This window comes from Zootoca vivipara, chromosome Z, assembly GCF_963506605.1.
Source record: "Zootoca vivipara chromosome Z, rZooViv1.1, whole genome shotgun sequence".
Lineage (NCBI taxonomy): Eukaryota > Metazoa > Chordata > Lepidosauria > Squamata > Lacertidae > Zootoca > Zootoca vivipara.
Window position 1 is genome coordinate 44,872,500 of NC_083294.1, and position 25,802 is coordinate 44,898,301.

Sequence of the window (25,802 nt, forward strand, 5' to 3'; positions counted from 1 at the left end):
TGAACATCTCCTGCCAGCCAGTGTTGGCAGTACTGAGCTACGTGAACCCAGTGCTCTGGCCCAGTACAAGACAGTTTCCTATGTTGTTAGGTACTGGCCGATTGGGGATTTAACTAACGCTACATCTCGTAATGGGGTTGTTCAATGAGGGTGCCAGTTGTTTCAGACTAAGAACCGTAATCCTGCCTTGCCCCTTCTTTCTGACTGTTTTCCTTGTGAATTCTCTCATGCTCGTTTCATCCTTGTGATTTTCGTTTGCAAACTTTCTTTCGCAGAGTCACCAATTCCAGATGAAGGTAGGTCTCGGATCTACAGTACAGTATTTGCCTGCTTGCTATTATTTAACTAACCCCACCGGCCTTGGCATTCCCTCGCTGGATTTAAGCAATGTTCGCTTCCTGTCTAGAACGGCGTTGCTTAAAGGCCTTCCGTAAGCCACGCAGAGCTGCGTTCCTCTTAACCAGGCAATTGCTTGCATGCAACTGACTTGCTACTTCCTCTTTGGGATCGAAGGAATTCATATGACCTGCTTGCTCATTATTGTATACATTACATTGCATGGAAACCTTAGGTATTGTTTAGTCGTTTAGTCGTGTCCGACTCTCCGTGACCCCATGGACCAGAGCACGCCAGGCACTCCTGTCTTCCACTGCCTCCCGCAGTTTGGCCAAACTCATGTTCGTAGCTTCGAGAACACTGTCCAACCATCTCGTCCTCTGTCGTCCCCTTCTCCTTGTGCCCTCCATCTTCCCCAACATCAGGGTCTCTTCCAGGGAGTCCCCTTCTCCTTGTGCCCTCCATCTTTCCCAGCATCAGGGGCTTTTCCAGGGAGTCCCCTTCTCCTTGTGCCCTCCATCTTCCCCAACATCAGGGTCTCTTCCAGGGAGTCCCCTTCTCCTTGTGCCCTCCATCTTCCCCAACATCAGGGTCTATTCCAGGGAGTCCCCTTCTCCTTGTGCCCTCCATCTTTCCCAACATCTGGCTCTTTTCCAGGGAGTCCCCTTCTCCTTGTGCCCTCCATCTTTCCCAACATCAGGCTCTTTTCCAGGGAGTCCCCTTCTCCTTGTGCCCTCCATCTTTCCCAACATCAGGGTCTTTTCCAGGGAGTCTTCTCATGAGGTGGCCAAAGTATTGGAGCCTCAGCTTCACGATCTGTCCTTCCAGGGAGCACTCAGGGCTGATTTCCTTCAGAATGGATAGGTTTGATCTTCTAGCAGTCCATGGGACTCTCAAGAGTCTCCTCCAGCACCAGAATTCAAAAGCATCCATTCTTCGGCAATCAGCCTTCTTGATGGTCCAGCTCTCACTTCCATACACCACTACTGGGAAAACCATAGCTTTAACTATACGGACCTTTGTCGGCAAGGTGATGTCTCTGCTTTTTAAGATGCTGTCTAGGTTTGTCATTGCTTTTCTCCCAAGTAGCAGGCGTCTTTTAATTTCGTGACTGCTGTCACCATCTGCAGTGATCAAGGAGCCCAAGAAAGCAAGATCTCTCACTGCCTCCATTTCTTCTCCTTTTCTTTGCCAGCAGGTGACGGGACCAGTGGCCATGATCTTAGCTTTTTTTGATGTTGAGCTTCAGACCATATTTTGCGCTCTCCTCTTTCACCCTCATTACAAGGTTCTTGAATTCCTCCTCACTTTCTGCCATCAAGGTTGTGTCATCTGCACATCTGAGGTTGTTGATATTTCTTCCGGCAATCTTAATTCCGGCTTGGGATTCATCTAGTCCAGCCTAGCGCCTTGGAATATTCTCTGGTGTCTGGTGTAATATACCTGTTCACCCACCCAGTCTGCTACCCTGCTATTTCTACGAACTGTTTCTGAGACCCCAGAGTTGCATGTCCCAGGCGGACATCCTTTTAGAAGTTATCCCCGTGTCTTAAAGAGTTGGAATGAATGAATGAATCGACCTTTATCTGCATCAGCCCCCAGCCGTAGCAAAAAAACAATGAAAAGGTAAACCACCGTGAAGGGCAGATATTTAAATGTATATGCACCGACAACCTTCACATATACAAGGAGATTCAAACATGTGTACAAAATCTCATGCTCGAAGTCTGAAAAGTCCAGTATAAAGTGCAAGAATCAAGTCCGATAAGCAAGTGCGATGATGTACCCTGCATTCTTATCTCTTCCCATGCGTTCTTATCTCATCTGACAGGCCGGCCAGCTTCTCCCCCCTTTCACAGTAAAGAGCTTCTGGGACAAGATGTATAATGAGTTAAAGAAAGTGTTTAAAAACACGTTTGTGAAGAGGCCAGAAGCTTTTTTACTCGGAATTTCAAGGAAAGAATTGCCAAAGAAATACATTATGTTTTTTCCTGTATGCCACAGCAGCAGCTAGGATTATATTAGCTAGGAACTGGAAATCTGAAGCTATTCCTACGGTGGACGACTGAATGGCAGATGAAGCTGATAGAATTCATGGAATTGTCTGAACTGACTGGGAGAATCCGAGATCGGGGAGAGGAGACGGTGGGAGAAGATTGGAAGAAATTTAAGATCTATCTGGAGCAGAAATATAAGAATAGAAATGGACAATCATAGAATCGTAGAGTTGGAAGAGACCACAAGGGCCATCCAGTCCAACCCCCTGCCAAGCAGGAAACACCATCAAAGCATTCTTGACATATGGCTGTCAAGCCACTGCTTAAAGACCTCCAAAGAAGGAGACTCCACCACACTTCTTGGCAGCCAATTCCACTGTCGAACAGCTCTTACTGTCAGGAAGTTCTTCCTAATGTTTAGGTGGAAGCTTCTTTCTTGGAGTTTGAATCCATTGCTCCGTGTCCGCTTCTCTGGAGCAGCAGAAAACAATCTTTCTCCCTCCTCCATATGACATCCTTTTATATATTTGAACATGGCTATCATATCACCCCTTAACCTTCTCTTCTCCAGGCTAAACATACCCAGCTCCCTAAGCCGTTCCTCATAAGGCATCGTTTCCAGGCCTTTGCCCATTTTGGTTGCCCTCCTCTGGACACGTTCCAGCTTGTCAGTATCCTTCTTGAACTGCGGTGCCCAGAACTGGACACAGTACTCCAGGTGAGGTCTGACCAGAGCAGAATACAGTGGTACTATTACTTCCCTAGATCTAGACGCTATACTCCTATTGATGCAGCCCAGAATTGCATTGGCTTTTTGAGCTGCTGCATCACACTGCTGACTTATGTCAAGTTTGTGGTCTACCAGGACTCCTAGATCCTTTTCACATGTACTGCTCTCAAGCCAGGTGTCTCCCATCCTGTATTTGTGCCTTTTATTTTTTTTGCCCAAGTGTAGTACAGTGGTTGGGTGACCCAGAATGGACAATAAAATAGGGGTGATAATCTCTCTCTCTATATATATATTTATTGATTTTATAAAGGGTACAAAAAGAAAAAAGGAGGGTGTACAAAAAAGGGGTACAGAAATAAAATAAAAAATAAAAGTTTCTATAACAATATCGTATATAATTCTTATTCTATCGGCTTCCTCCTCCCCCCCCCAACGTTTCTATTAATGACTAATACAGCGCTCTCTTCTTCTTAAACCATTTCTTCATCTAAAATACTTATTATAGAACATTATTTGATCCATTTTACACACTCATTCCCAATATTTCAAAATCTCATTCGGATCTGGAAATCTTAATAGTTCTGGTTCACTTAAACATAGTCCCTTCTTACTGAATCTAATTGCTTCTATAGCCTCTTTGTACTTCCACTTCCCTCATTGTTCCCTCATATAAAAGGATGTCATATAGAGGAGGGAGAAAGGTTGTTTTCTGCTGCTCCAGAGAAGCGGACACGGAGCAATGGATTCAAACTACGAGAAAGAAGATTCCACCTCAACATTAGGAAGAACTTCCTGACAGTAAGAGCTGTTCGACAGTGGAATTGGCTGCCAAGAAGTGTGGTGGAGTCTCCTTCTTTGGAGGTCTTTAAGCAGAGGCTTGACAGGCATATGTCAAGAATGCTTTGATGGTGTTTCCTGCTCGGCAGGGGGTTGGACTGGATGGCCCTTGTGGTCTCTTCCAACTCTACGATTCTATGCTTCTTTTGATTTCAATTGATTTTTCATCTGGTGATATGATTTCAACTTCATCTGATCATTCACTCCTATTAAGATATCCATATATTTTAACCACTTAACTTCCATATTCTTAACTTTGGCCTCTAAAGGTGAGATCCACCTGGGTGTTTTTCCTTTCTAAACAATCTTTATATCTGGCCCAAACATCAAACAGTCATTTCCTTATCATGTGGCATTGGAATGCTTTGGTTTGGGGAACCGATTTCCGGAGCCGATTCAGGGAGAACTTCAACCCAGGCTGTGCTAAAGTCGTAATTCCTTTTTTTCAGGCAGCAAGCGCTCTACCTCCTCAGCAAACCTCAAGCAAGCAGAAAATGTCATCAGCAAGCGCCTGTCGTCTTCGGCAGCACGTCTGAATTCTCCCAGCAAGGGTGAGTGTATATGTTTGCAAAACAGCCACAATCCAGTATGCTTTCCCCCCTTTACAACCTCTTTGTGATATTTTGGCCTGAAATTCCCCCCCCCCCCTTTTTTTTTACTCATTTTGTTAACCCAGTGGACTGTGCATATCTCCACCCATTGGTTGCTGGATGTGACGAGGTCCATTAGAACAGAGGAATCATGGTAAACACATCATAGAATCCTAGAGTTGGAAGAGACCCCAAGGGCCATCCAGTCCAACCCCCTGCCAAGCAGGAAACGCCATCAAAGCATTCTTGACAGATGGCTGTCAAGCCTCTGCTTAAAGACCTCCAAAGAAGGAGACTCCACCCCACTCCTTGGCAGCAAATCCAACTGCCGAACAGCTCTTACTGTCAGGAAGTTCTTCCTAATGTTGAGGTGGAATCTTCTTTCTTGTAGCTTGAATCCTTTTTAAAAAAAATACTTTATTAAGATTTAAGGTTAAAATACAGTCCACACATACTCAAAGATCGCAATCGTACCAAACATAAATTCAAATATACAAAATCATATAAATCATAACATACAGAATCATACAAAATCATATATATTATAATATACAAAATCATATAAGTTGTGTAATAATAAAGAAAAAAGGGGGGGGATGGGGGGAAGGATGTATTAGGGAGAAAAGAAGAAAAGAAAAAAGAGAAGGAAAGGGGAGAAGAAAGACGAATGAAAAGAGAAGAAAAGAGAAAAAGAAGAGAGAGAAAAAGAGGAAACATACATTTATCTCATCATTCTCATCCAGAAACAATCAATGACAATATTATCTAAATTCCTTAAAGATCTTGATCTAATACCTTTATTTCTCCCACTAAAGACTCCCACTTATCCCTATTCTCAGATTTCTCTAGATATTGTTTCCTATTACTGCATTCCCCATTAAATATAATTCAATACGCATGTCCAATATCCATTTCATAAAGTATCAAATTAATAGCATTAATAGCATTTAAATTGTAAAACAAAATATAATAAGATAATAAATCTCTCCTTTCCCTCATCTCCATATGTTCTTATTTTCTTTTGGCTCAATACGGGGTGCTAGAAATAGACCCAAGACTTTACCATGGGGCACTGTCCCTTCATGTACTCCCCAAATTTATCCCAATTTTGCTGAATTTTTTTTAGAATATCCTCTAATTGAATTAGTCAGGTTGTCTAAATCCAAATAACTTAATAATTTCTCCTGCCATTCCAATATGCTGGGTATTTCTTTCTGTTTCCAATAGGATGCGATCAGAGTTCTCGCCGCTGCTGTTGCGTACAAGAACAATGTCTCATCCTGTGGTTTGATTGTACTATCTGTAATCCCCAGCAGAAAGGATTCAGGGCTTTTCTTTATGTTATATTTAAGTATTTTTTTATTTCTTCAAGAACTTGATTCCAGAATTTTTTAATTCCCTCACAGTGCCACCATGCATGTATGTATGTCCCCGTTTCCCCCCTGCATTTCCAACATAAATTATCTTTGGTCTTATACATCTTGTGGATTTTGACAGGGGTTAAGTGCCACCTATAGAACATTTTGACCATGTTCTCTCTGACTCCCTCTGAGGCTGTGAATTTCCATTGGTTGCTGGATGTGACGAGGTCCATTAGAACAGAGGAATCATGGTAAACACATCATAGAATCCTAGAGTTGGAAGAGACCCCAAGGGCCATCCAGTCCAACCCCCTGCCAAGCAGGAAACACCATAAAAGCATTCTTGACATATGGCTGTCAAGCCTCTGCTTAAAGACCTCCAAAGAAGGAGACTCCACCACACTCCTTGGCAGCAAATTCCACTGTCGAACAGCTCTTACTGTCAGGAAGTTCTTCCTAATGTTGAGGTGGAATCTTCTTTCTTGTAGCTTGAATCCATTGCTCCTTGTCCGCTTCTCTGGAGCAGCAGAAAACAACCTTTCTCCCTCCTCTATATGACATCCTTTAATATATTTGAACATGGCTATCATATCACCCCTTCACCTTCTCTTCTCCAGGCTAAACATACCCAGCTCCCTACCCCCCCCCCCAGTTTTGATCCTCATGCGGATCCAGGATTGTTCATAGAAACATAGAATCATAGAGTTGGAAGAGACCACAAGGGCCATCCAGTCCAACCCCATGTCAAGCAGGAAACACCACCCAAGAATTATTGACATATGGCTGTCAAGCCTCTGCTTAAAGACCTCCAAAGAAGGAGACTCTGCCACACTTCTTGGCAGCAAATCCCACTGTCAAACAGCTCTTACTGTCAGGAAGTTCTTCCTAATGTTGAGGTGGAATCTTCTTTCTTGTAGTTTGAATCCATTGCTCCGTGTCCGCTTCTCTGGACCAGCAGAAAACAACCTTTCACCCTCCTCTATATGACATCCTTTTATTTATTTGAACATGGCTATCATATCACCCCTTAACCTTCTCTTCTCCAGGCCGTTCCTCATAAGGCATCGTTTCCTTATGATTCTATGATACAGGGTTGTAGCTAATTAGAAAAGGTAGTTCACAGGCCCTGTCAATTAAAAAAGTGGTTGAGAAATTTCCACCCTAGAAATAATTGCTTTCTGAATTAATTGAGAGTGTGCTTCCTGTTTCCATCTACAGTGGTACCTCTACTTACTAATTTCATGCGTTCTGAATGCACCTTCGTCAGTCGAAAAAGAAGGAGACCCCACCACACTTCTTGGCAGCAAATTCCACTGTCGAACAGCTCTTACTGTCAGGAAGTTCTTCCTAATGTTTAGGTGGAATCTTCTTTCTTGTACAGTGGTACCTCTACTTACGAATTTAATGCGTTCTGAATGCACATTCGTCAGTCGAAAAAAATTGTAAGTCGAATCCCATAGGAATATCTAAACATTCGTAAGTGGAAAAAATCCTATCTAAACCACATCCAAGGTGGCAGGCGGAGCTCCATTCGTAAGTAGAAACATTCGTAAGGAGAGTTATTCGTAAGTCGAGGTACCACTGTACGTGGAGTTTTATACGCGCCGTAATTCAAATTGAAGAGCGCGATCGTCTTCTCTCAGTCTTCATAACTGGCTCGATTGATATACATGCTACTATACTCAAAGCTAATCGTGGCCCGCTTTTCTCCTTGCAGGTTCAACGAAAAGAAGTTCTTCGTTAAACAGACTGAATAACAAAGTTCCTCCCAATTCCGAGCAGCCAGAACCCAAAGGTTTGCAAGCGGAGCAGAAAGGTGCAAAAAGCAGGTTTCCTCCCCGCTCGCCCGCCCCCCCCCCCAAAAAAACAGGAGAAGTGGGGAAATTGGTTGCTAATGAAGGCCGTTTTTTAAATAAACTCTGGTCTTATTGATAAGAACGTTTAATATTCAAATATAACAGTAGTTCACTAGGCAGAGGGCCTTCTCGGTGGTGGCGCCTGCCCTGTGGAACGCCCTCCAATTAAATGGCCTCGGTCCAGTATACCTGAAGGAGCGTCTCCACCTCTATCGTTCTGCCCGGACACTGAGGTCCAGCACCGAGGGCCTTCTGGCGGTTCCCTCGTTGCGAGAAGCCAAGTTGCAGGGAACTAGGCAGAGGGCCTTCTCGGTGGTGGCGCCCGCCCTGTGGAACGCCCTCCCAACAGATGTCAAAAAGGAAAACAACTACCAGACTTTTAGAAGACATCTGAAGGCAGCCCTGTTCAGGGAGGCTTTTAATGTTTAATAGATTACTGTGTTTTATTTTTCTGTTGGAAGCTGCCCAGAGTGGCTGGGGAAACCCAGCCAGATGGGCGGGGAATAAATAATATATTATTATTATTATTATTATTATTATTATTATTGTTATTATTATTATTATTAATGTAAAGCACGCCAACCCACCAGGCTCTTTGCCTACATTAACTACATTAAGACGAAAAAGAAATATGCAGGCATAAAATAAAATTAAAAAATTCCTTCAGTAGCACCTTAAAGACCAGCTAAGTTTTTATTTTGGCATGAGCTTTCGTGTGCATGCACACTTCATCAGATACACTGTTACATGCACACGAAAGCTCATACCAAAATAAAAACTTAGTTGGTCTTTAGGGTGCCACTGAAGGAATTTTTTTATTTTGTTTCAACTCAGACCAACACGGCTACCTACTTGTAACTAGAACTATGCAGGCATACTTAATGTCAGTGGGGCTTCCGCAGGAGGACATATGTATGTCTGTCATTTGTGCGCTACCGTGTTTCTCCAAAAACAAGACACCGTCTTACCTTTATTTTTCTTCAAAAAAAACCACTATGGCTTATTTTCGGGGTATGGCTTATATTCCTTGAATGCGTAAAAATCCTGCTACGGCTTATTTTATGGCTACGGCTTATTTTCCGGAGAAACTGGGTAGCAGTTCAGGGTGGCTGAAAAACAGATTTTCAAAGCATCTATTTTGACCTGTTTCTTGCTTTGATATAAATTGGGCTTGACATTTTATTTTATTTTTAAACTATTGAGCTTCCGTTAAGAAGAATGTGTTTTAAATCTTATGTGAGTGTACGCCAGGGGTCCCCAGACTTACCCGGCTTTGGGCCGGTGCCGGGGGGTGGGTGGCGCGCTTCCAGATCAGGGAAAAACCACCGAAAATCGTTTGTGCACATGCGTAGGCCTCCCCCCGACCTGGAAATGACCTCTTCTGGGTTGGGAGAGGCCCATACGCATGTGCACAAACGATATTCGGCGCTTTTTTCCCCGATCTGGAAGTGCGCCGCCTCGCTGCGCGCCGTAAGAGCGGGCAGTGGGCGACGGGGGTCGTCGCGGGCCGGATTGGGAGGCCAATTGGGCCGCATCTGGCCCGCAGGCCGTAGTTTGGGGTCCCTGGTGTACACCATGGGTAGGCAGACTAAGGCCTGGCCCAATCGACTGCTGACGGTCCAGGAATCAGCGTGTTTTGACATGAGTGCTTTTATTTAAAATGCATCTCTGGGTTATTTGTGGGGCATCAGAATTAGTTCATTTGCACACACACACACCCCAAAAATGAGGGGCAAAGGACTGGCCCCCTGCCGAAAAACTTTGCTGACCCCTGGTCTCCACGATGTTCTTTCTTTCTATTTTTTTAAAAATAATTTTTATTGGTTTTATATAAAAACACAAAAAAGACAAGACATAAAAAACATTTCTACCCACCTTCCCTCCCTACCCCCACAAGTCCCCTTCTGCCACAAGTGGATCCTGCGGGTGTTGAGAGTCGAAGGTAGTCCATTGCAAAGCTGGGTTTGTCCTCACCTCCCTCTCCTTAGCCCCTGGACACCCCCCCCCTGCCACCAGGAGGCCCCAAGACAAAAGGATAGATTGGGATAGGGAACCCCCAACTATTTATATATAATCCTCCAACATAATACAACAACAAACAAAAAATTAAAAATACTTACTTTGCTAAACATTGTATTTGCGACTTCCTCAGATCCCTTCTTCCTGATTTTCATAGTTTCTTAATATCATTATAGTGGGTTTCTTAGTTCCAATTCTTATTCTTAAAAATCAACATTATTTCCCTCCTTCTTCATGACGCCTCCCCACAGGCCCCCTCCTGCCACAAGAGGAACCTATGAGGTGCGACCATCCAAGGGAGGTCTATTTTTGTAGTTGGGTTTCCTTCCACCCCTCCCTCCCCCCCCAGAGCCCCCCCCCTGCCACCAGAGGCTTCAGGTCGATAGGGAGGAAGATAGGTGGCCATCCGCCCAGCTACCTACCTAAACATAACATTACTACTAAGCAAATCTAAAATTTCTTTCCCCAGCCCATTCCTCCACTCCCACAAGAAATATCATTTATTCCATATTATTAATATCTCTAACCAAACATCTTAACATTATTCTCTTGAACACCCTCCCCCCCCCCCATTTGGTCCAGCATTTCCTTCATCAAGCCTGACAGTAAGAGCTGTTCGGCAGTGGAATTTGCTACCAAGGAGTGTGGTGGAGTCTCCTTCTTTTGAGGTCTTTAAGCAGAGGCTTGACAGGCATATGTCAAGAATGCTTTGATGGTGTTTCCTGCTTGGCAGGGGGTTGGACTGGATGACCCTTATGGTCTCTTCCAACTCTAGGATTCTGTGATTCTATGATTTCAGAACCGTTTTTCAGCCAGCCTAAGTACCAATTTACCATTTTTTCATCTTTCTTTCTAAATGCATTTTGACTTGCGATTTGACTTTCCTCCGTTTGGCCGCTTGCTTCGTTTTTTAATTTATTTCCCGTTGCAATCCTCTTTGGTCTCTTCCCGCCCTCCAGCTCACCGTTCGCAGGCCAGTCCTCTGGAGAGCAACGTGCTCAGCCGCTTGCTCACGCCCACCCAGGCCTCCCTAGCCAGGAGCAAGAGTGCCGCCGCTTTATCAGCCGATGGCCAAGACCCCTCAGGTAACAAACCACACCAGGATGGAAAAAAAGAAATGATTTTAGACACATTCTACATGGGTCTGCCGTTGCACTTCGTTTGGAGTGGAGCACCCGGCCAATGCACTTATCTGCTCTGGTCAGACCTCATCTGGAGTACTGTGTCCAGTTCTGGGCACCACAGTTCAAGAAGGAGACTGACAAGCTGGAACGTGTCCAGAAGAGGGCAACCAAAATGGTCAAAGGCCTGGAAACGATGCCTTATGAGGAACGGCTTAGGGAGCTGGGTATGTTTAGCCTGGAGAAGAGAAGGTTAAGGGGTGATATGATAGCCATGTTCAAATATATGAAAGGATGTCATATGGAGGAGGGAGAAAGGTTGTTTTCTGCTGCTCCAGAGAAGCGGACATGGAGCAATGGATTCAAACTTCATGAAGGAAGATTCCACCTCAACATGAGGAAGAACTTCCTGACAGTAAGAGCTGTTCGGCAGTGGAATTTGCTGCCAAGAAGTGTGGTGGAGTCTCCTTCTTTGGAGGTCTTTAAGCAGAGACTTGACAGGCATATGTCAAGAATACTTTGATGGTGTTTCCTGCTTGGCAGGGGGTTGGACTGGATGGCCCTTGTGGTCTCTTCCAACTCTGTGATTCTATGATTCTAAGCCTCTTCTTCCAACTCAATGAAAGATACAGCGAGGACAGACAAAAGGAGTTCGTCGTAGAAACATCAAAACAAGAGGAAAACCTAAACCCAGGCACCCCCAAACTCGGCCCTCCAGCTGTTTTGGGACTACAACTCCCATGATCCCTATTTAACAGGGCCAATGGCCAGGGATCATAGAATCATAGAATCATAGAGTTGGAAGAGACCACAAGGGCCATCCATTCCAACCCCCTGCCAAGCAGGAAACACCATCAAAGCATTCTTGACATATGCCTGTCAAGCCTCTGCTTAAGGACCTCCAAAGAAGGAGAGTCCGCCACACTCCACTGTCGAACAGCTCTTACTGTCAGGAAGTTCTTCCTCATGTTTAGGTGAAAGCTTCTTTCTTGTAGTTTGAATCCATTGCTCCGTGTCCGCTTCTCTGGAGCAGCAGAAAACAACCTTTCTCCCTCCTCTATATGACATCCTTTTACATATTTGAACATGGCTATCATATCACCCCTTAACCTTCTCTTCTCCAGGCTAAACATGCCCAGCTCCCTAAGCTGTTCCTCATAAGGCATCGTTTCTAGGCCTCTGACCATTTTGGTTGCCCTCTTCTGGACACGTTCCAGCTTGTCAGTATCCTTCTTGAACTGTGGTGCCCAGAACTGGACACATAATGATTCCATAAGAAGCCGAAATGCCTTCCCTTATACCCCTTCCCCTCCCACCACCACATTGCATTCGAAGCCCAGCTGCTATATTCTTTTCTTAACCAGGGTGGATAAAAATCAACAATTTTTTTAATTTGAATCGGATTCACCCCCCCCCCCATTAAATTGGATTTTTAAAATGAAAGGCTTTGGGAGAAAATCACCTTAGTAAAGATTTTCTATTTGAGTTATATTATAGTCCAAAGGCATCAGGAAAAACAGATTTCTTTTAAGGTTTTCACGTGTGCTAAAACTCCTCTTTAAAAAATGCCACACGTTTAACCACGTCAGTTAACAAACATGGATACAGATGCTATCAAATGATTGCTTCGGTGAAATCCTAATTTACGACTCGTGATGAATTACGATGGTTGCCTTCTAAGTTTTTATTTTGGCATGAGCTTTCATGTGCATGCACACTTCTTCATTCACACTTCTGCATGCACACTTAGTTGGTCTTTAAGGTGCTACTGAAGGAATTTTTCTTTATTTTGCTTCGACTCAGACCAACATGGCTACCTACCTGTAACTAGATGGTTGCCTTCCTCATGGACAATTAACCTAGAACAAAAAACAATTTTCACTGTTGGTTGTGGGGGGGGAAACATTTTATTTTAATGGCCTGTTCTTCTATTTTCTTTTCCTCTTGTGGTTTGTGTGCTTCAAAGGGTGGCAGTCTGTTTCCAGGATCTCTTGAATGAATGAATGAATGAATGAAACCTTTATTTGCGTCAGAAGGAACATGACTATATACACAGAGCAAAATAAAAAGTCAATATAAAACATAGGCAAACTCAGGCCCTCCAGATGTTTTGGGACTACAATTGCCATCATCCCTGCCCACTGGTCCTGTTAGCTAGGGACGATGGGAGTTGTAGTCCCAAAACAGCTGGAGTGCCAAGTTGGGCCATGCCTGCTCTTAACTAAGTGGTAGACAAACTGGGCCCCCTGCAGTTGTTTGGGGACTACAACTCCCATCATCCCTAGCTAACAGGACCAGTGGTCAGGGACGATGGGAGTTGTAGTCCCCAAACAGCTGGAGGGCCAAGTTGGGCCATGCCTGCTCTTAACTAAGTGGTAGAGAAACTTGGCCCCCTCCAGTTGTTTGGGGACTACAACTCCCATCATCCCTAGCTAACAGGACCAGTGGTCAGGGACGATGGGAGTTGTAGTCCCCAAACAGCTGGAGGGCCAAGTTGGCCATGCCTGTTCTTAACTAAGGGGTAGACAAATTCGCCCCCTCCAGTTGTTTGGGGATAACCCTAACCCTAACTCCATCATCCTACAACTCCCATCATCCCTAGCTAACAGGACCAGTGGTCAGGGACGATGGGAGTTGTTGTCCCAAAAACAGCTGGCGGGCCAGAGTCCGCCAATGCCTGGTTGAGAGTGTCTCCTTTCCTAAATGTAAAATAATTATTAAGATTTCTAGATCATAATGATATTTTGAAATATCGGGAATGTGTGGTTAAAATGGATCGAGAAAGATATTTATAATGAGTATCTTAGAAGAAGAAATTATTCAAGAAGTAGAGAGTTGCTATATTAGTTATAGAATCATAAAGTTGGAAGAGACAACAAGGGCAATCCAGTCCAACCCCCTGCCGAGCAGGAAACACCATCAAAGCATTCTTGACATATGCCTGTCAAGCCTCTGCTTAAAGACCTCCAAAGAAGGAGACTCCACCACACTTCTTGGCAGCAAATTCCACTGTCGAACAGCTCTTACTGTCAGGAAGTTCTTCCTAATATTTAGGTGGAATCTTCTTTCTTGAAGTTATAAATAGAAGCGTGGAGGGGGGGAAGGAGGAAGTCGACAGACTTAAGAACTATATTGGATATTGTTAAAGAAACATTTTTGCTTTTTGTTCTTTGTTTTTTATATTTTGTATTTTTTTCTGTATTTGTTATAAAACCGATAAAAATATATTATTATTATTTTTAAAAAAGAGAGTGTCTCCTTTCCTTCTCTCTCTCTCCTCTTTCCCCCTCCGTGATCTGTTTGCCCTGCCAAATCCCCAACTTTATAGAATCTCCCCTCTGTCCCCGTTCAGCTCCCAGCAGCGCCGTCAGTTCCCCGGCCCACGCGCCCAAAGTGCCCTTGCGGAGCCGCAGCACCGACCGACTGAAGACGGCCGCCTCTCCGTCGGGAAGCATCTCGCCAGAAACGGCACAGGTCAGTCGGCCGCGTTTGGGTACCTTTTGGCTGGTTCCATCAAAATTCCGACGGCTTCCTCAAAGCTGACGCTTCTCTCGCAGCAGTCTGAAGGAGGGTGTCCCAGGTTCTCTTAATGGTCCAGGCCTCTTTCTGAACCAAGGGAAGTAATAGTACCACTGTATTCTGCTCTGCTCAGACGTAACGTGGAGTACTGTGTCCAGTTCTGGGCACCACAGTTCAAGAAGGATACTGACAAGCTGGAACGTGTCCAGAAGAGGGCAACCAAAATGGTCAAAGGCCTGGAAACGATGCCTTATGAGGAACGGCTTAGGGAGCTGGGAATGTTTAGCCTGGAGAAGAGGTTAAGGGGTGATATGATAGCCATGTCCAAATATGTAAAAGGATGTCATATGGAGGAGGGAGAAAGGTTGTTTTCTGCTGCTCCAGAGAAGCGGACAGGGAGCAATGGATTCAAACTACAAGAAAGAAGATTCCACCTCAACATTAGGAAGAACTCCTGACAGTAAGAGCTGTTCGGCAGTGGAATTTGCTGCCAAGGAGTGTGGTGGAGTCTCCTTTCGAGGTCTTTAAGCAGAGGCTTGACAGGCATATGTCAAGAATGCTTTGATGTTGTTTCCTGCTCGGCAGGGGGTTGGACTGGATGGCCCTTGTGGTATCTTCCAACTCTATGATTCTATGATTCTAATATGGAGGTGGTTAGGGGTGTTGAGGTGGGATTTCTGTGTGTGTGTTGGGGTGTGGGGGTGGATTGGGGAAGGTGGAACGGTGGGCCTGTTCTTGAGGCGGACTGGTGTATGCTGGTGGCGAAATCTGGGTGGTGGGATCGGTGGGTGTGGGATCGATGGGGGGGGGAGAGATCCGTGGGGTGGGGAGTGTGGATTGGTGTGCTCTCTAGAGGGGGTCCGGCGGGATCGGGTGGGCGGGATCCGTGGGGTAGGGGGGTTTGTGGAGAGGTCTAGGCCTCTTCTGGAGGCGGCCTGGTCCCCGCCCGGGGGGTTGGGAAGGGATCGGCCGGGTGGAGTGGGGAGTGACTGGGGGAGAGTGGATCGGCGGCGGTGAAATCTGCGGGGTGGGGTGGAGGGTTGTGGAGAGGTGTAGGCCTCTTGTGGAGGCGGCCTGGTCCTTGGGCCGGTAGGATTGACGGCGGCATGATCGGCGGGGTGGGGTGGGAATGCCTGGGGGCGGTGGGATCATAGAATCTTAGAGTTGGAAGAGACCACAAGGGCCATCCAGTCCAACCCCCTGCCAAGCAGGAAACACCACCAAAGCATTCTTGACATATAGCCGTCAAGCCTCTGCTTAAAGACCTCCAAAGAAGGAGAACTCCGCCACACTCCTTGGCAGCAAATTCCATTGTCGAACAGCTCTTACTGTCAGGAAGTTCTTCCTAATGTTGAGGTGGAATCTTCTTTCTTGGAGTTTGAATCCATTGCTCAGTGTCCGCTTCTCTGGAGCAGCAGAAAACAACCTTTCTCCCTCCTCTATATGACATCCTTTGATATATTTGAACATGGCTATCATATCACCCCTTTACCTTCTCTTCTCCAGGCTAAACATACCCAGCTCCAGGTTGTACCCAATCCAGTTTATAGATTGTTATTATTATTATTATTATTATTATTATTATTATTATTATTATCATTATCATTATCATTATCATTATCATTATCATTATCATTATCATTATCATCATCATTGGATAATTTTACAATACAAATTGCTTCTTGCTTTTCTCATTTCCTTATGTCCCGCCTGCCTTTTAGAAAGGGGCCATAGCTGCCAAGTCGCCCGTATTCCCCGGGAAACCCCCATTTTTCCGGCTGTTCCCAGCCGAAAAAACTGAATTTTTTTGTCCCCCCGATTTATTCTGGTGCGGCGGCCATTTTGGAGCAGGGTAGAGCAGCATCAAAAGTCGCTTCTAAGCATGCTCCGCCCAGTTCCAAAATGGCGGCAGCGCTACTTCCGGCCTGCCACTTCCGGTCCAGTCCTTTATTTCTCAGGCAGGGACTTGGCAGGTATGAAAGGCGCTGCTTACCAGTATGTATGTCTCTGTTCTTCCCGCAGAAATCGGAGCTCGCGCAGCCGCCCTCGTCTACCGGGAGACGCACTCCGTCGCCATCTTTGCCCGGTCCCAGGCGGTCTCCATCTCCTGCCAACGTGGGCAAACGGGCTCCGTCTCCAGCCGCAATCAGGTTTCTATTTAGCTCCTCTTCACCAATCTTACTCTAGAGTAAAAGCAGCTCGATCCTCCCTGCCACCCTCGGCTGTTCTCTTCGTCCCCAAAGGCGCAATGGCGTTTGAGCTCCCGGGACGTTTCCGAGGACAATTCAAAGCATCGGTGCTGACCTTGAAAGCCCTCAACGGCCTTGGCCCAGTAGATCTGAAGGAGCGTCTCCACTTCCGAGGGCCTTGTGGCGGTTCCCTTCCTGTGAGAAGCAAGGTTACAGGGAACCAGGCAGAAGGCCTTCTCAGTGGTGGCGCCCACCCTGTGGAACGCATAGCTGCCAAGTACCCCGTTTCCCCCAGGAAACCCCCGTTTTTACTTACCTTTTCACGGTGGTCCCCCGTATCACTTCGTCTCCCGTTTTTCTCCGTTATTTTTTTTCTTTCCGATTTGCCCTTCTATGGGCACCAAAAATGGCCGCCGGCGGCTTCAAAAGTCGCATCTACGCATGTCCGGAAGTGCATAGACGCGACTTCCGGTATCGGTGGCGGCCATCTTTGGTGCCCATAGAAGGGCAAAGCGACACCGGAAGTTACGTCGACGCACCTTCCGGTGTCACACAGCTGCCGGTGCCGGATTCTGCAGTCCAGGACTTGAATGGTAAGGTGGAACGCCCTCCCGTCAGATGTCAAAGAAATAAACAACTATATTATGACATTTAGGAGACATCTGAAGGCAGCCCTCTTAAGGGAAGCTTTTGATACTGGACGAATCATTGTATTGTATGTGGTTTGGAGGAGGAACATTCCTCCTCCTCCAAACACGGCGAGTTGAGTTGATGCCAAAGAGCTCGATTTTGGTCTCATCTGAGCTGCAACCCTTGTGCATTGGCAAACTGCATATGGGCCTGTACATGTGCTGTCTTGAGCGAGGGGACCTTGCGGGCTCGGCAAGATCTCAGTCTCCTTCACAGTGTAGCGTGTTACCAACTGTTTTCATGGTCCCAGCTGCCCTGAGATCATAGAATCCTAGAGTTGGAAGAGACCACAAGGGCCATCCAGTCCAACCCCCTGCCAAGCAGGAAGCACCATCAAAGCATTCCTGACAGATGGCTGTCAAGCCTCTGCTTAAAGACCTCCAAAGAAGGAGACTCCACCACACTCCTTGGCAGCAAATTCCACTGTCAAACAGCTCTTACTTTAAGGAAGTTCTTCTTAATATTGAGGTGGAATCTTCTTTCTTGTAGTTTAAATCCATTGCTCCGTGTCCACTTCTCTGGAGCAGCAGAAAACAACCTTTCACCCTCTAGATGATATCCTTTTATATATTTGAACATGGCTATCATTTCACCCCTTAACCTTCTCTTCTCCAGGCTAAACATACCCAGCTCCCTAAGCCGTTCCTCATAAGGCATCGTTTCCAGGCCTTTGACCATTTTGGTCACCCTCCTCCGGACATGTTCCAGCTTGTCAGTATCCTTCTTGAACTGTGGTGCCCAGAACTGGACACAGTACTCCAGGGGAGGTCTGACCAAAGCAGAATACAGTGGTACTATTACTTCCCTTGATCTAGACCAGGCATCCCCAAACTTCAGCCCACCAGATGTTTTGGACTACAATTCCCATCATCCCTGACCACTGGCCCTGTTAGCTAGGGATCATGGGAGTTGTAGGCCAAAACATCTGGAGGGCTGCAGTTTGGGGATTCCTGATCTAGATGCTATACTCCTATTGATGCAGCCCAGAATTGCATTGGCTTTTTTAGCTGCTGCATCACACTGTTGACTCATGTCAAGTTTGTGGTCTACCAAGACTCCTAGGTCCTTTTCACATGTGCTGCTCTCAAGCCAGGTGTCTCCCATCCTGTATTTGTGCCTTTCTTTTTTTTGCCCAAGTGTAGTACTTTACATTTCTCCTTGTTAAAATTCATCTTGTTTGCTTTGGCCCAGTTGTCTAATCCATTAAGGTCATTTGGAAGTGTGATCCTGTCCTCTAGGGTATTAGCCACCCCTCCCAATTTGGTGTCATCTGCAAACTTGCTCAGGATGCCCTCAAGCCCATCATCCAAGTCATTGATCAAGATGTTGAATAAGACTGGGCCCAAGACAGAACCCTGTGGCACCCCACTAGTCACTACTCTCCGGCAAGAGGTGGAGCCATTGATGAGCACCCTTTGAGTTCGGTCAGTCAGCCAGTTATAAATCCACCGAATGGTAGCATTGTCTAGCCCGCATTTTACCAGCTTCTTTACAAGAATATTTCACTGTTGTAAAAAAGGAGCTGGACCTATTGAAATGCAGCCTTAACCCCGGAGTCAGAATCATAGAATCGTAGGGTTGGAAGAGACCACAAGGGCCATCCAGTCCAACCCCCCGCCGAGCAGGAAACACCATCAAAGCATTCTTGACATATGCCTGTCAAGCCTCTGTTTAAAGACCTCCAAAGAAGGAGACTCCGCCACCCTCCTTGGCAGCAAATCCAACTGCCGAACAGCTCTTACTGTCAGGAAGTTCTTCCTAATGTTTAGGTGGAATCTTCTTTCCTATAGAACTTCCTATCTGGGCTAAAGAGTTGGGAGCTAAGGAGTTGCCTGCCTCAGAATAGACTGTATTTTTCAGTGCATCCCCCCCCCTAATTTTTATTAAGTTTAAAATTGGGGGTCGTCTTATACACGGAACGTTGCCATTGTTTATTTCTTAAATTTGGGCTGAAAAAAAATAGGGGTCGTCTTATGCACGGGGAAATACGGTAGCTGTGCATTGGTCCGCGCCATTTAGATCTCCAATTGATTGATCCCTTTTCCTCGCCAGACAAAAGTCTCACCCGAGTTCGCCCAAGCGACAGTGGCCCCCGTCTCCTGTTTTGGCCTCTAAGCCAGCGCCGATTCAGCGCCCCTCCATCACCCCGAACGTCCTTAACCTTGCCAAAAAGCAAAGTGACCCGGCATGCCGACCAAAGGAGAGGCTGGAGCATCCCGAGGGTCGGGGTCCGGGCCCGGCGGCCGTGCCACACCCCTCCTCGGAGAGAGAAGTGGCTGCCGCTGCTCCAAAGACCAAAGAAGGTAAGAGAATCTGCGTGATCCGCTCGTCTGTCGTTCCGCTCATCGCCCCTTCCCGGGTCGAGCTCAAAGGTTTTCCTCACTGGAAATAATAATAATTAATAATAACAATCCTTTATTGTATCCCACCCTCCCCGGCCGAGCCCGGGCTTGCGGCAGCCAACATCAAATCTAAACATTGATATAAAATCAAACCATAATTACCGTAACAGGTAGGTAGCCGTGTTGGTCTGAGTCAAAGCGAAATTAAAAAAAATCCTTCAGTAGCACCTTAAAGACCAACTAAGTTTTTATCTTGGTACAAGCTTTTGTGTGCATGCACACTTCTTCAGATACACTTGAAACAGAAGAGTCAGACCCTTATGTATATACAGTGGTGCCTCACTAGACGAATTTAATTCGTTCCACGGGTCTTTTCTTATAACGAAAAATTCGTCTCGCGAATCCCATAGGAATGCATTGATTTTTTTATTATTTTTTTGCCCATTGGAACGCATTAATTGAATTTCAATGCATTCCTATGGGAAAGCGCGATTCGCTAGACGAATTTTTCGTAGAACGAATTCGTCTAGCGAGGCAACCTCCGCTCGAAAAATCCTTTCGTTAAGCGGAAATTTCGTTAAGCAGGGCATTCGTTAAGCGAGGCACCACTGTACAGAGGGTGGGTGGGTGGGAATGGGTGATGGGCTGATGGGAGTGGTAAACCTGTAGATGGCTGTTAACGACTGCTGATGACTGCAATTGGTCCTGTGGGGGAAAAGCAAGGGCTGAGGCGCTAAAGAAAGCTTGATCATGCATAATGAGATAAGAATCCCATGTCTTTGTTCATCCCAGGTGGCTCCATGGTTTTAAGCTTGGTAATGAGTTCCAATTCAGAAACTTCCCTTTCCAGTCTGTTCCTGAAATTTTTCTGTAATAAAACAGCTGCTTTGAGATCTTGTATAGAATGTCCTGGGAGATTGAAGTGTTCTCCTACTGGTTTCTCTGTCTTGTGGTTCCTGATGTCAGATTTATGTCCATTTATCCTTTGGCGTAGGGTTTGGCCTGTTTGTCCAATATAGAGAGCTGAAGGGCACTGTTGGCATTTGATGGCATACACAATGTTAGAAGAGGAGCAATTAAATAGTCCTGAGATGGGATGTTGGATGTTGTTGGGGCCAGTAATGGTGTTGTCCGGGTGTATGTGGCAGCAAAGTTGGCATCTGGGTATAAAATTTACAGAATGCTGTTACAGATGAGCTGTCAGGAATGTCCCGTGACAAAATGTGGTCAAACGTGTATAATGCCGTTGATTTTTTGCACGACGTTTACATTGATTTTCTCGGCAGTTCTAGATGGTGAAGAAAATCTGTGCAGTTTCTGAATAGTTTTCAGATAGGAAGCATATGGGCCTCTGTGTGGTTCAGACCAGTCCAAGGCGACTAGGGGGTTGCAGTGCTCATAGGGGTTAGGGATAGGGGCTAGAGATAGGCCGAGCGCAGAGAGGGAGGGAAGGCCGCAGCCCCGCCGCTCCTCTCACATATGTTCTAGCGCCCGTTTATTTAACAGGCTCAATGACACTAGCGGATCCATAAAATGATAGCAGTCATAAAGGTAAAGGTAAAGGGACCCCTGACCATTAAGTCCAGTCGTGACCGACGCTGGGGTTGCGGCGCTCATCTCGCGTTATTGGCCGAGGGAGCCGGCGTACAGCTTCCAGATCATGTGGCCAGCATGACCAAGCCGCTCCTGGCGAACCAGAGCAGCGCACGGAAACGCCTTTTACCTTCCCGCCGGAGCGGTACCTTTATTTATCTACTTGCACTTTGAGGTGCTTTCGAACTGCTAGGTTGGCAGGAGCTGCGGCCGAGCAACGGGAGCTCACCCCATTGCCGGGATTCAAACCGCCGACCTTCTGATCAGCAAGCCCTAGGCTCTGTGGTTAACCCACAGCGCCACCTGGGTCCCTATATAAAAACCCATCAGCCCGTCACGGGGATTCAAACCGCCAACCTTCTGATCGGCAAGACCCAGAGCCTCGGGGGTTTAGACCACAGCGCCACCCGCGTCCCTATAGGAGGCATAGCAGGTGATGTATGAATGGTTTTTGTAGTTAAACACAAAGACGGTTTGACTTCTTACTGACTTGCTTCTCCATATCTTTTTGCCGGCAGCCAACAGTCTCAGGGCTTTAGATACAATATTCTCAGCCTTTACTATATGCCATTCTTTGAGGGCTCCCCTTTCCACTGATCATATAAAATAGGAATCGGAGAGAAGGCGATCCCTGCTTCTCAAATGCTCCTCGGTCTCGAACCTTAAACTCGGTCGTACAAAAATAGCACACCTACCTACTAATTTTTTTTAATGAGTAATTGCGCACTTGTTTTTTTTTTAATCACATGGCATTCCATAGACTTCGCCTCAACACCCTAAAACAATTTGCTGTATTTTCCCATGTACCTGTATAAGACTATAAAAAGGTCAAGGGACCCCCTGACCGTTTGGTCCAGTCCTAGACGACGAGAGGGAGGGAAGGCCGCGGCCCCGCCGCTCCTCTCACATATGTTCTAGCGCTCGTTTATTTAACGGGCTCAATGACACTAGTGGATCCATAAAATGACAGCATTGGTACCCCGACCATTAGGCCCAGTCGTGACCGACTGGGGTTGTGGCGCTCATCTCGCTTTACTGGCCGAGGGAACCGGCGTACAGCTTCCGGGTCATGTGGCCAGCATGACAAAGCCGCTCCTGGCGAACCAGAGCAGCACACGGAAACACCGTTTACCTTCCCGCCGGAGTGGTACCTATTTATCTACTTGCACTTTGAGGTACTTTCGAACTGCTAGGTTGGCAGGAGCTGGGACCGAGCGACGGGAGCTCACCCCGTCGCGGGGATTTGAACCGCAGGCCTTTTGATCAGCAAGCCCTGTGGGTTTAACCCACAGCGCCACACACCCCAAAAGAGTTTGAAATTGGGGGTTGTCTTGCACACAGAATGTTGCTGTTATTTATTTCTTAATTTTGGCTTCAAACAAATGGGGGTCGTCTTAGACATGGGGGCGTCTTATACCCAGGAAAATAGGGTAATCCTCACTTCTACAGATTGATACTGATTTGCCCAAAAGGCCTATGTTCTGTTATTCCCTTGTTGACTTCCCCAGCATAACCACATCTTACCTCGTACTTAGAATCATAGAATCATAGATTTGGAAGAGACCCCAAGGGCCATCCAGTCCAACCCCCTGCCAAGCAGGAAACACCATCCAAGCATTCTTGACATATGTCTGTCAAGCCTCAACCTTGTCCATACCAGTGTTTTCAGCACAGTAGTCTTTTCTGTTTAAGTTTAATTCTTGCATGCCACTGTCCACATACTTTGTGCAGTACAAAATGGACTATTTTGGGGAACGGAATTTAGCTCTTTGTATCAAGCGGTCTCTCGCCTCAAAAACTAACTGCATCGTGCCCTCGAAAGTTAATCATAGAAACTCTATGATTCTATGAAAACCAACGCTCTGACTGTATTGCAACATTTGGGAACAAGGCTCAGTTTGAATATCAAGGAGCAAATATATCTCTTATTTCCCATGCCTGATGCCTCTGGAATTGCGCTCAATTGGCACTTCTGAAGTTTGTGGTCCTACTAATACGAAGGGGGGGGGGATGGATTTCTCAGGCGTTGCGACCTCCGACTTAGGAAGTCAGTGTAGGAAGAACAGCGTAGGAAGTTCCCCTGAAAAGTTGGTTTCATTGTGTGTGCAGTTGCTTATTGGTTCCCCCCCCCCTGGGGGGGAATCAATGCGGAATGAAGGCCTCAATCATCTCCCCTCCTTGCCCCGCTGCGCAAAGGAGCACGTCCTCCAACCCTCCGAGCAGGATGGACACACCCTCTTGTCACCTCTCAAAAAAGAGACATTTCGGAGGAGATGTCCTGGGCATTTGTCTCCCCGGAGAAGGGGCTACCTTAGCAGAAAAAAGGAGGCATCTCTCTCTACGAACAGCCACAGGTGAGTTGGGTTGCTTGGCTGCTAAATTCGATGTCAAATGCACGCGATTTGGACGCATGATTCTCCTGGAGGGCTTCCCTCCAGGTTTAATGCTTGAGGCCGATTGTTGTACGACTAACCCCTCTAGCGCAAGTCTTAAAATCGTTCTTCTCCCCTGCTCCTCAGCTATTACGTAGAGCACGCTCAGTGTTACGTCAGGTACGTCCAACAGGTAGATCGCGATCTCCTGGTCGATCGTGGGGTGTTCCTGGCTGGTCTCCTTGTCCCCAAAATAAAAAAGAATTTAAAAAAGCTCAACTGCTGCTTCCTTTCCTAAAAAAAAAAAAAAAAAAGCTCAAGCACTGTGGCTTCCAAAGAAAAGCCTAAAAACGTTGGCTTCCTTAAAAAAAAAAAAGCTCAACCATTTTGCCTTTCCCAAAAAGCTCAGCGGCTTTTGCTTCCTAGCAGGAAAAAGTGGGCCATCCGATTAAGTTCCACGATCGGACTGCAGATTCGGGGCCTTAAGCTGCGTTTTATATAATAGACTTTTGATTATGTTCTGTGCATATCACAATGCTCCTTCAGTTCCATTCATTCATATATTCCGTTTCATTCATTCATATATTCCATTCCATTCATTCATGTTTCATTCATTCATATCTTCCGTTTCCTTCATCCATCTATTCCTTTCCATTCATTCGTTTGCTTCTGAGAAATAATGCTCCTTCAGTTCCATTCATTCATATATTCCATTTCATATCTTCCATTTCATTCATTCATATATTCCGTTTCATATCTTCCATTTCATTCATCCATCTATTCCTTTTTATTCATTCGTTTGCTTCTGAGAAATAATGCTCCTTAAGTTCCATTCATTCATATATTCCGTTTCATATATTCCATTTCATTCATTCATATATTCTGTTTCATATCTTCCATTTCATTCATTCATATATTCCATTTCATTCATTCATTCATGTTTCATTCATTCATATCTTCCATTTCCTTCATCCATCTATTCCTTTCCATTCATTCGTTTGCTTCTGAGAAATAATGCTCCTTCAGTTCCATTCATTCATATATTCCGTTTCATATCTTCCATTTCATTAATCCATCTATTCCTTTCCATTCATTTGTTTGCTTCTGAGAAATAATGCTCCTTCAGTTCCATTCATTCATATATTCCATTTCATATCTTCCATTTCATTCATTCATATATTCCGTTTCATATCTTCAATTTCATTCCTTCATATATTCCGTTTCCTTTATCCATCTATTCCTTTCCATTCATTTGTTTGCTTCTGAGAAATAATGCTCCTTCAGTTCCATTCATTCATATATTCCGTGTCATATCTTCCATTTCATTCATTCATATATTCCGTTTCATATCTTCCATTTCATTCATCCATATATTCCATTTCATTCATCCAGCTATTCCTTTCCATTCATTTGTTTGCTTCTGAGAAACAATGCTCCTTCAGTTCCATTCATTCATATATTCCATTTCATATATTCCTTTTCATTCATTCATATATTCTGTTTCATATCTTCTATTTCATTCATTCATATATTCCATTTCATTCATTCATGTTTCATTCATTCATATCTTCCGTTTCCTTCATCCATCTATTCCTTTCCATTCATTTGTTTGCTTCTGAGAAATAATGCTCCTTCAGTTCCATTCATTCATATATTCCGTTTCATATATTCCATTTCATTCATTCATATATTCCGTTTCATATCTTCCATTTCATTCATTCATATATTAGGTTTCCTTCATCCATCTATTCCTTTCCATTCATTCGTTTGCTTCTGAGAAATAAAAGCTCAACAACTTTGGCCCAAAGCGGGTCAATCTCTGCCAGTTTTTTCATTTACACTGTGAGTAGATCGCCGTCTTCTGAGAGTTGGACGTCCCTGCTAGTCTCGTACAAGTCTCCACGGTTTGTCTTCCCCTCCCCTTTGCTACTACGTAGAGCACGCTCAATGTCACGTGTCGACACTATTTCACGCCCTGCGCAAAATACGCCCCGGCTTCAGACCCGCATGTTTTCCTTTGCAGAGCCGCCGTCCTCCTACACCTTCCTACCGGAGTTGCCGCCCTCCGTCTTCGGCCCCTCGCCTCCCGCTGCCTCGCCTTTCTGCCCTCAGGATTTCCAGCCCGCCTCCTCCGCCGCAAGGAAGATCCTTTTCGGATTCGATCCCATGTCCCGGATCCGCGCTCCCTCTCGCTCCTCAGGCGATGCGCCTACCGCCCCTTTCCACACCGATTTAATGGACGGCGCATAC

The 25,802-nt window shown here is 45.7% G+C and overlaps 1 protein-coding gene across 7 annotated transcripts in view; it reads left to right on the forward strand.

Annotated features, from left to right (window-relative positions):
* The window catches only part of LOC118078391 (ensconsin), a 60,228-nt gene that overhangs the window by 16,612 nt on the left and 17,814 nt on the right, over window positions 1–25,802 (forward strand). For 4 of the 7 annotated variants that reach the window (XM_060270360.1, XM_060270365.1, XM_060270366.1 and 1 more), the window contains exons 6-12: window positions 276–296; window positions 4,350–4,451; window positions 7,569–7,667; window positions 10,686–10,811; window positions 14,200–14,321; window positions 16,389–16,516; window positions 19,298–19,548. In XM_060270360.1, the coding sequence (XP_060126343.1) occupies window positions 276–296; window positions 4,350–4,451; window positions 7,569–7,667; window positions 10,686–10,811; window positions 14,200–14,321; window positions 16,389–16,516; window positions 19,298–19,548 (849 nt within the window). The remainder of the gene's footprint in view (window positions 1–275; window positions 297–4,349; window positions 4,452–7,568; window positions 7,668–10,685; window positions 10,812–14,199; window positions 14,322–16,388; window positions 16,517–19,297; window positions 19,549–25,802) is intronic. The other 3 variants (XM_060270361.1, XM_060270362.1, XM_060270363.1) reach the window with 3 other exon arrangements.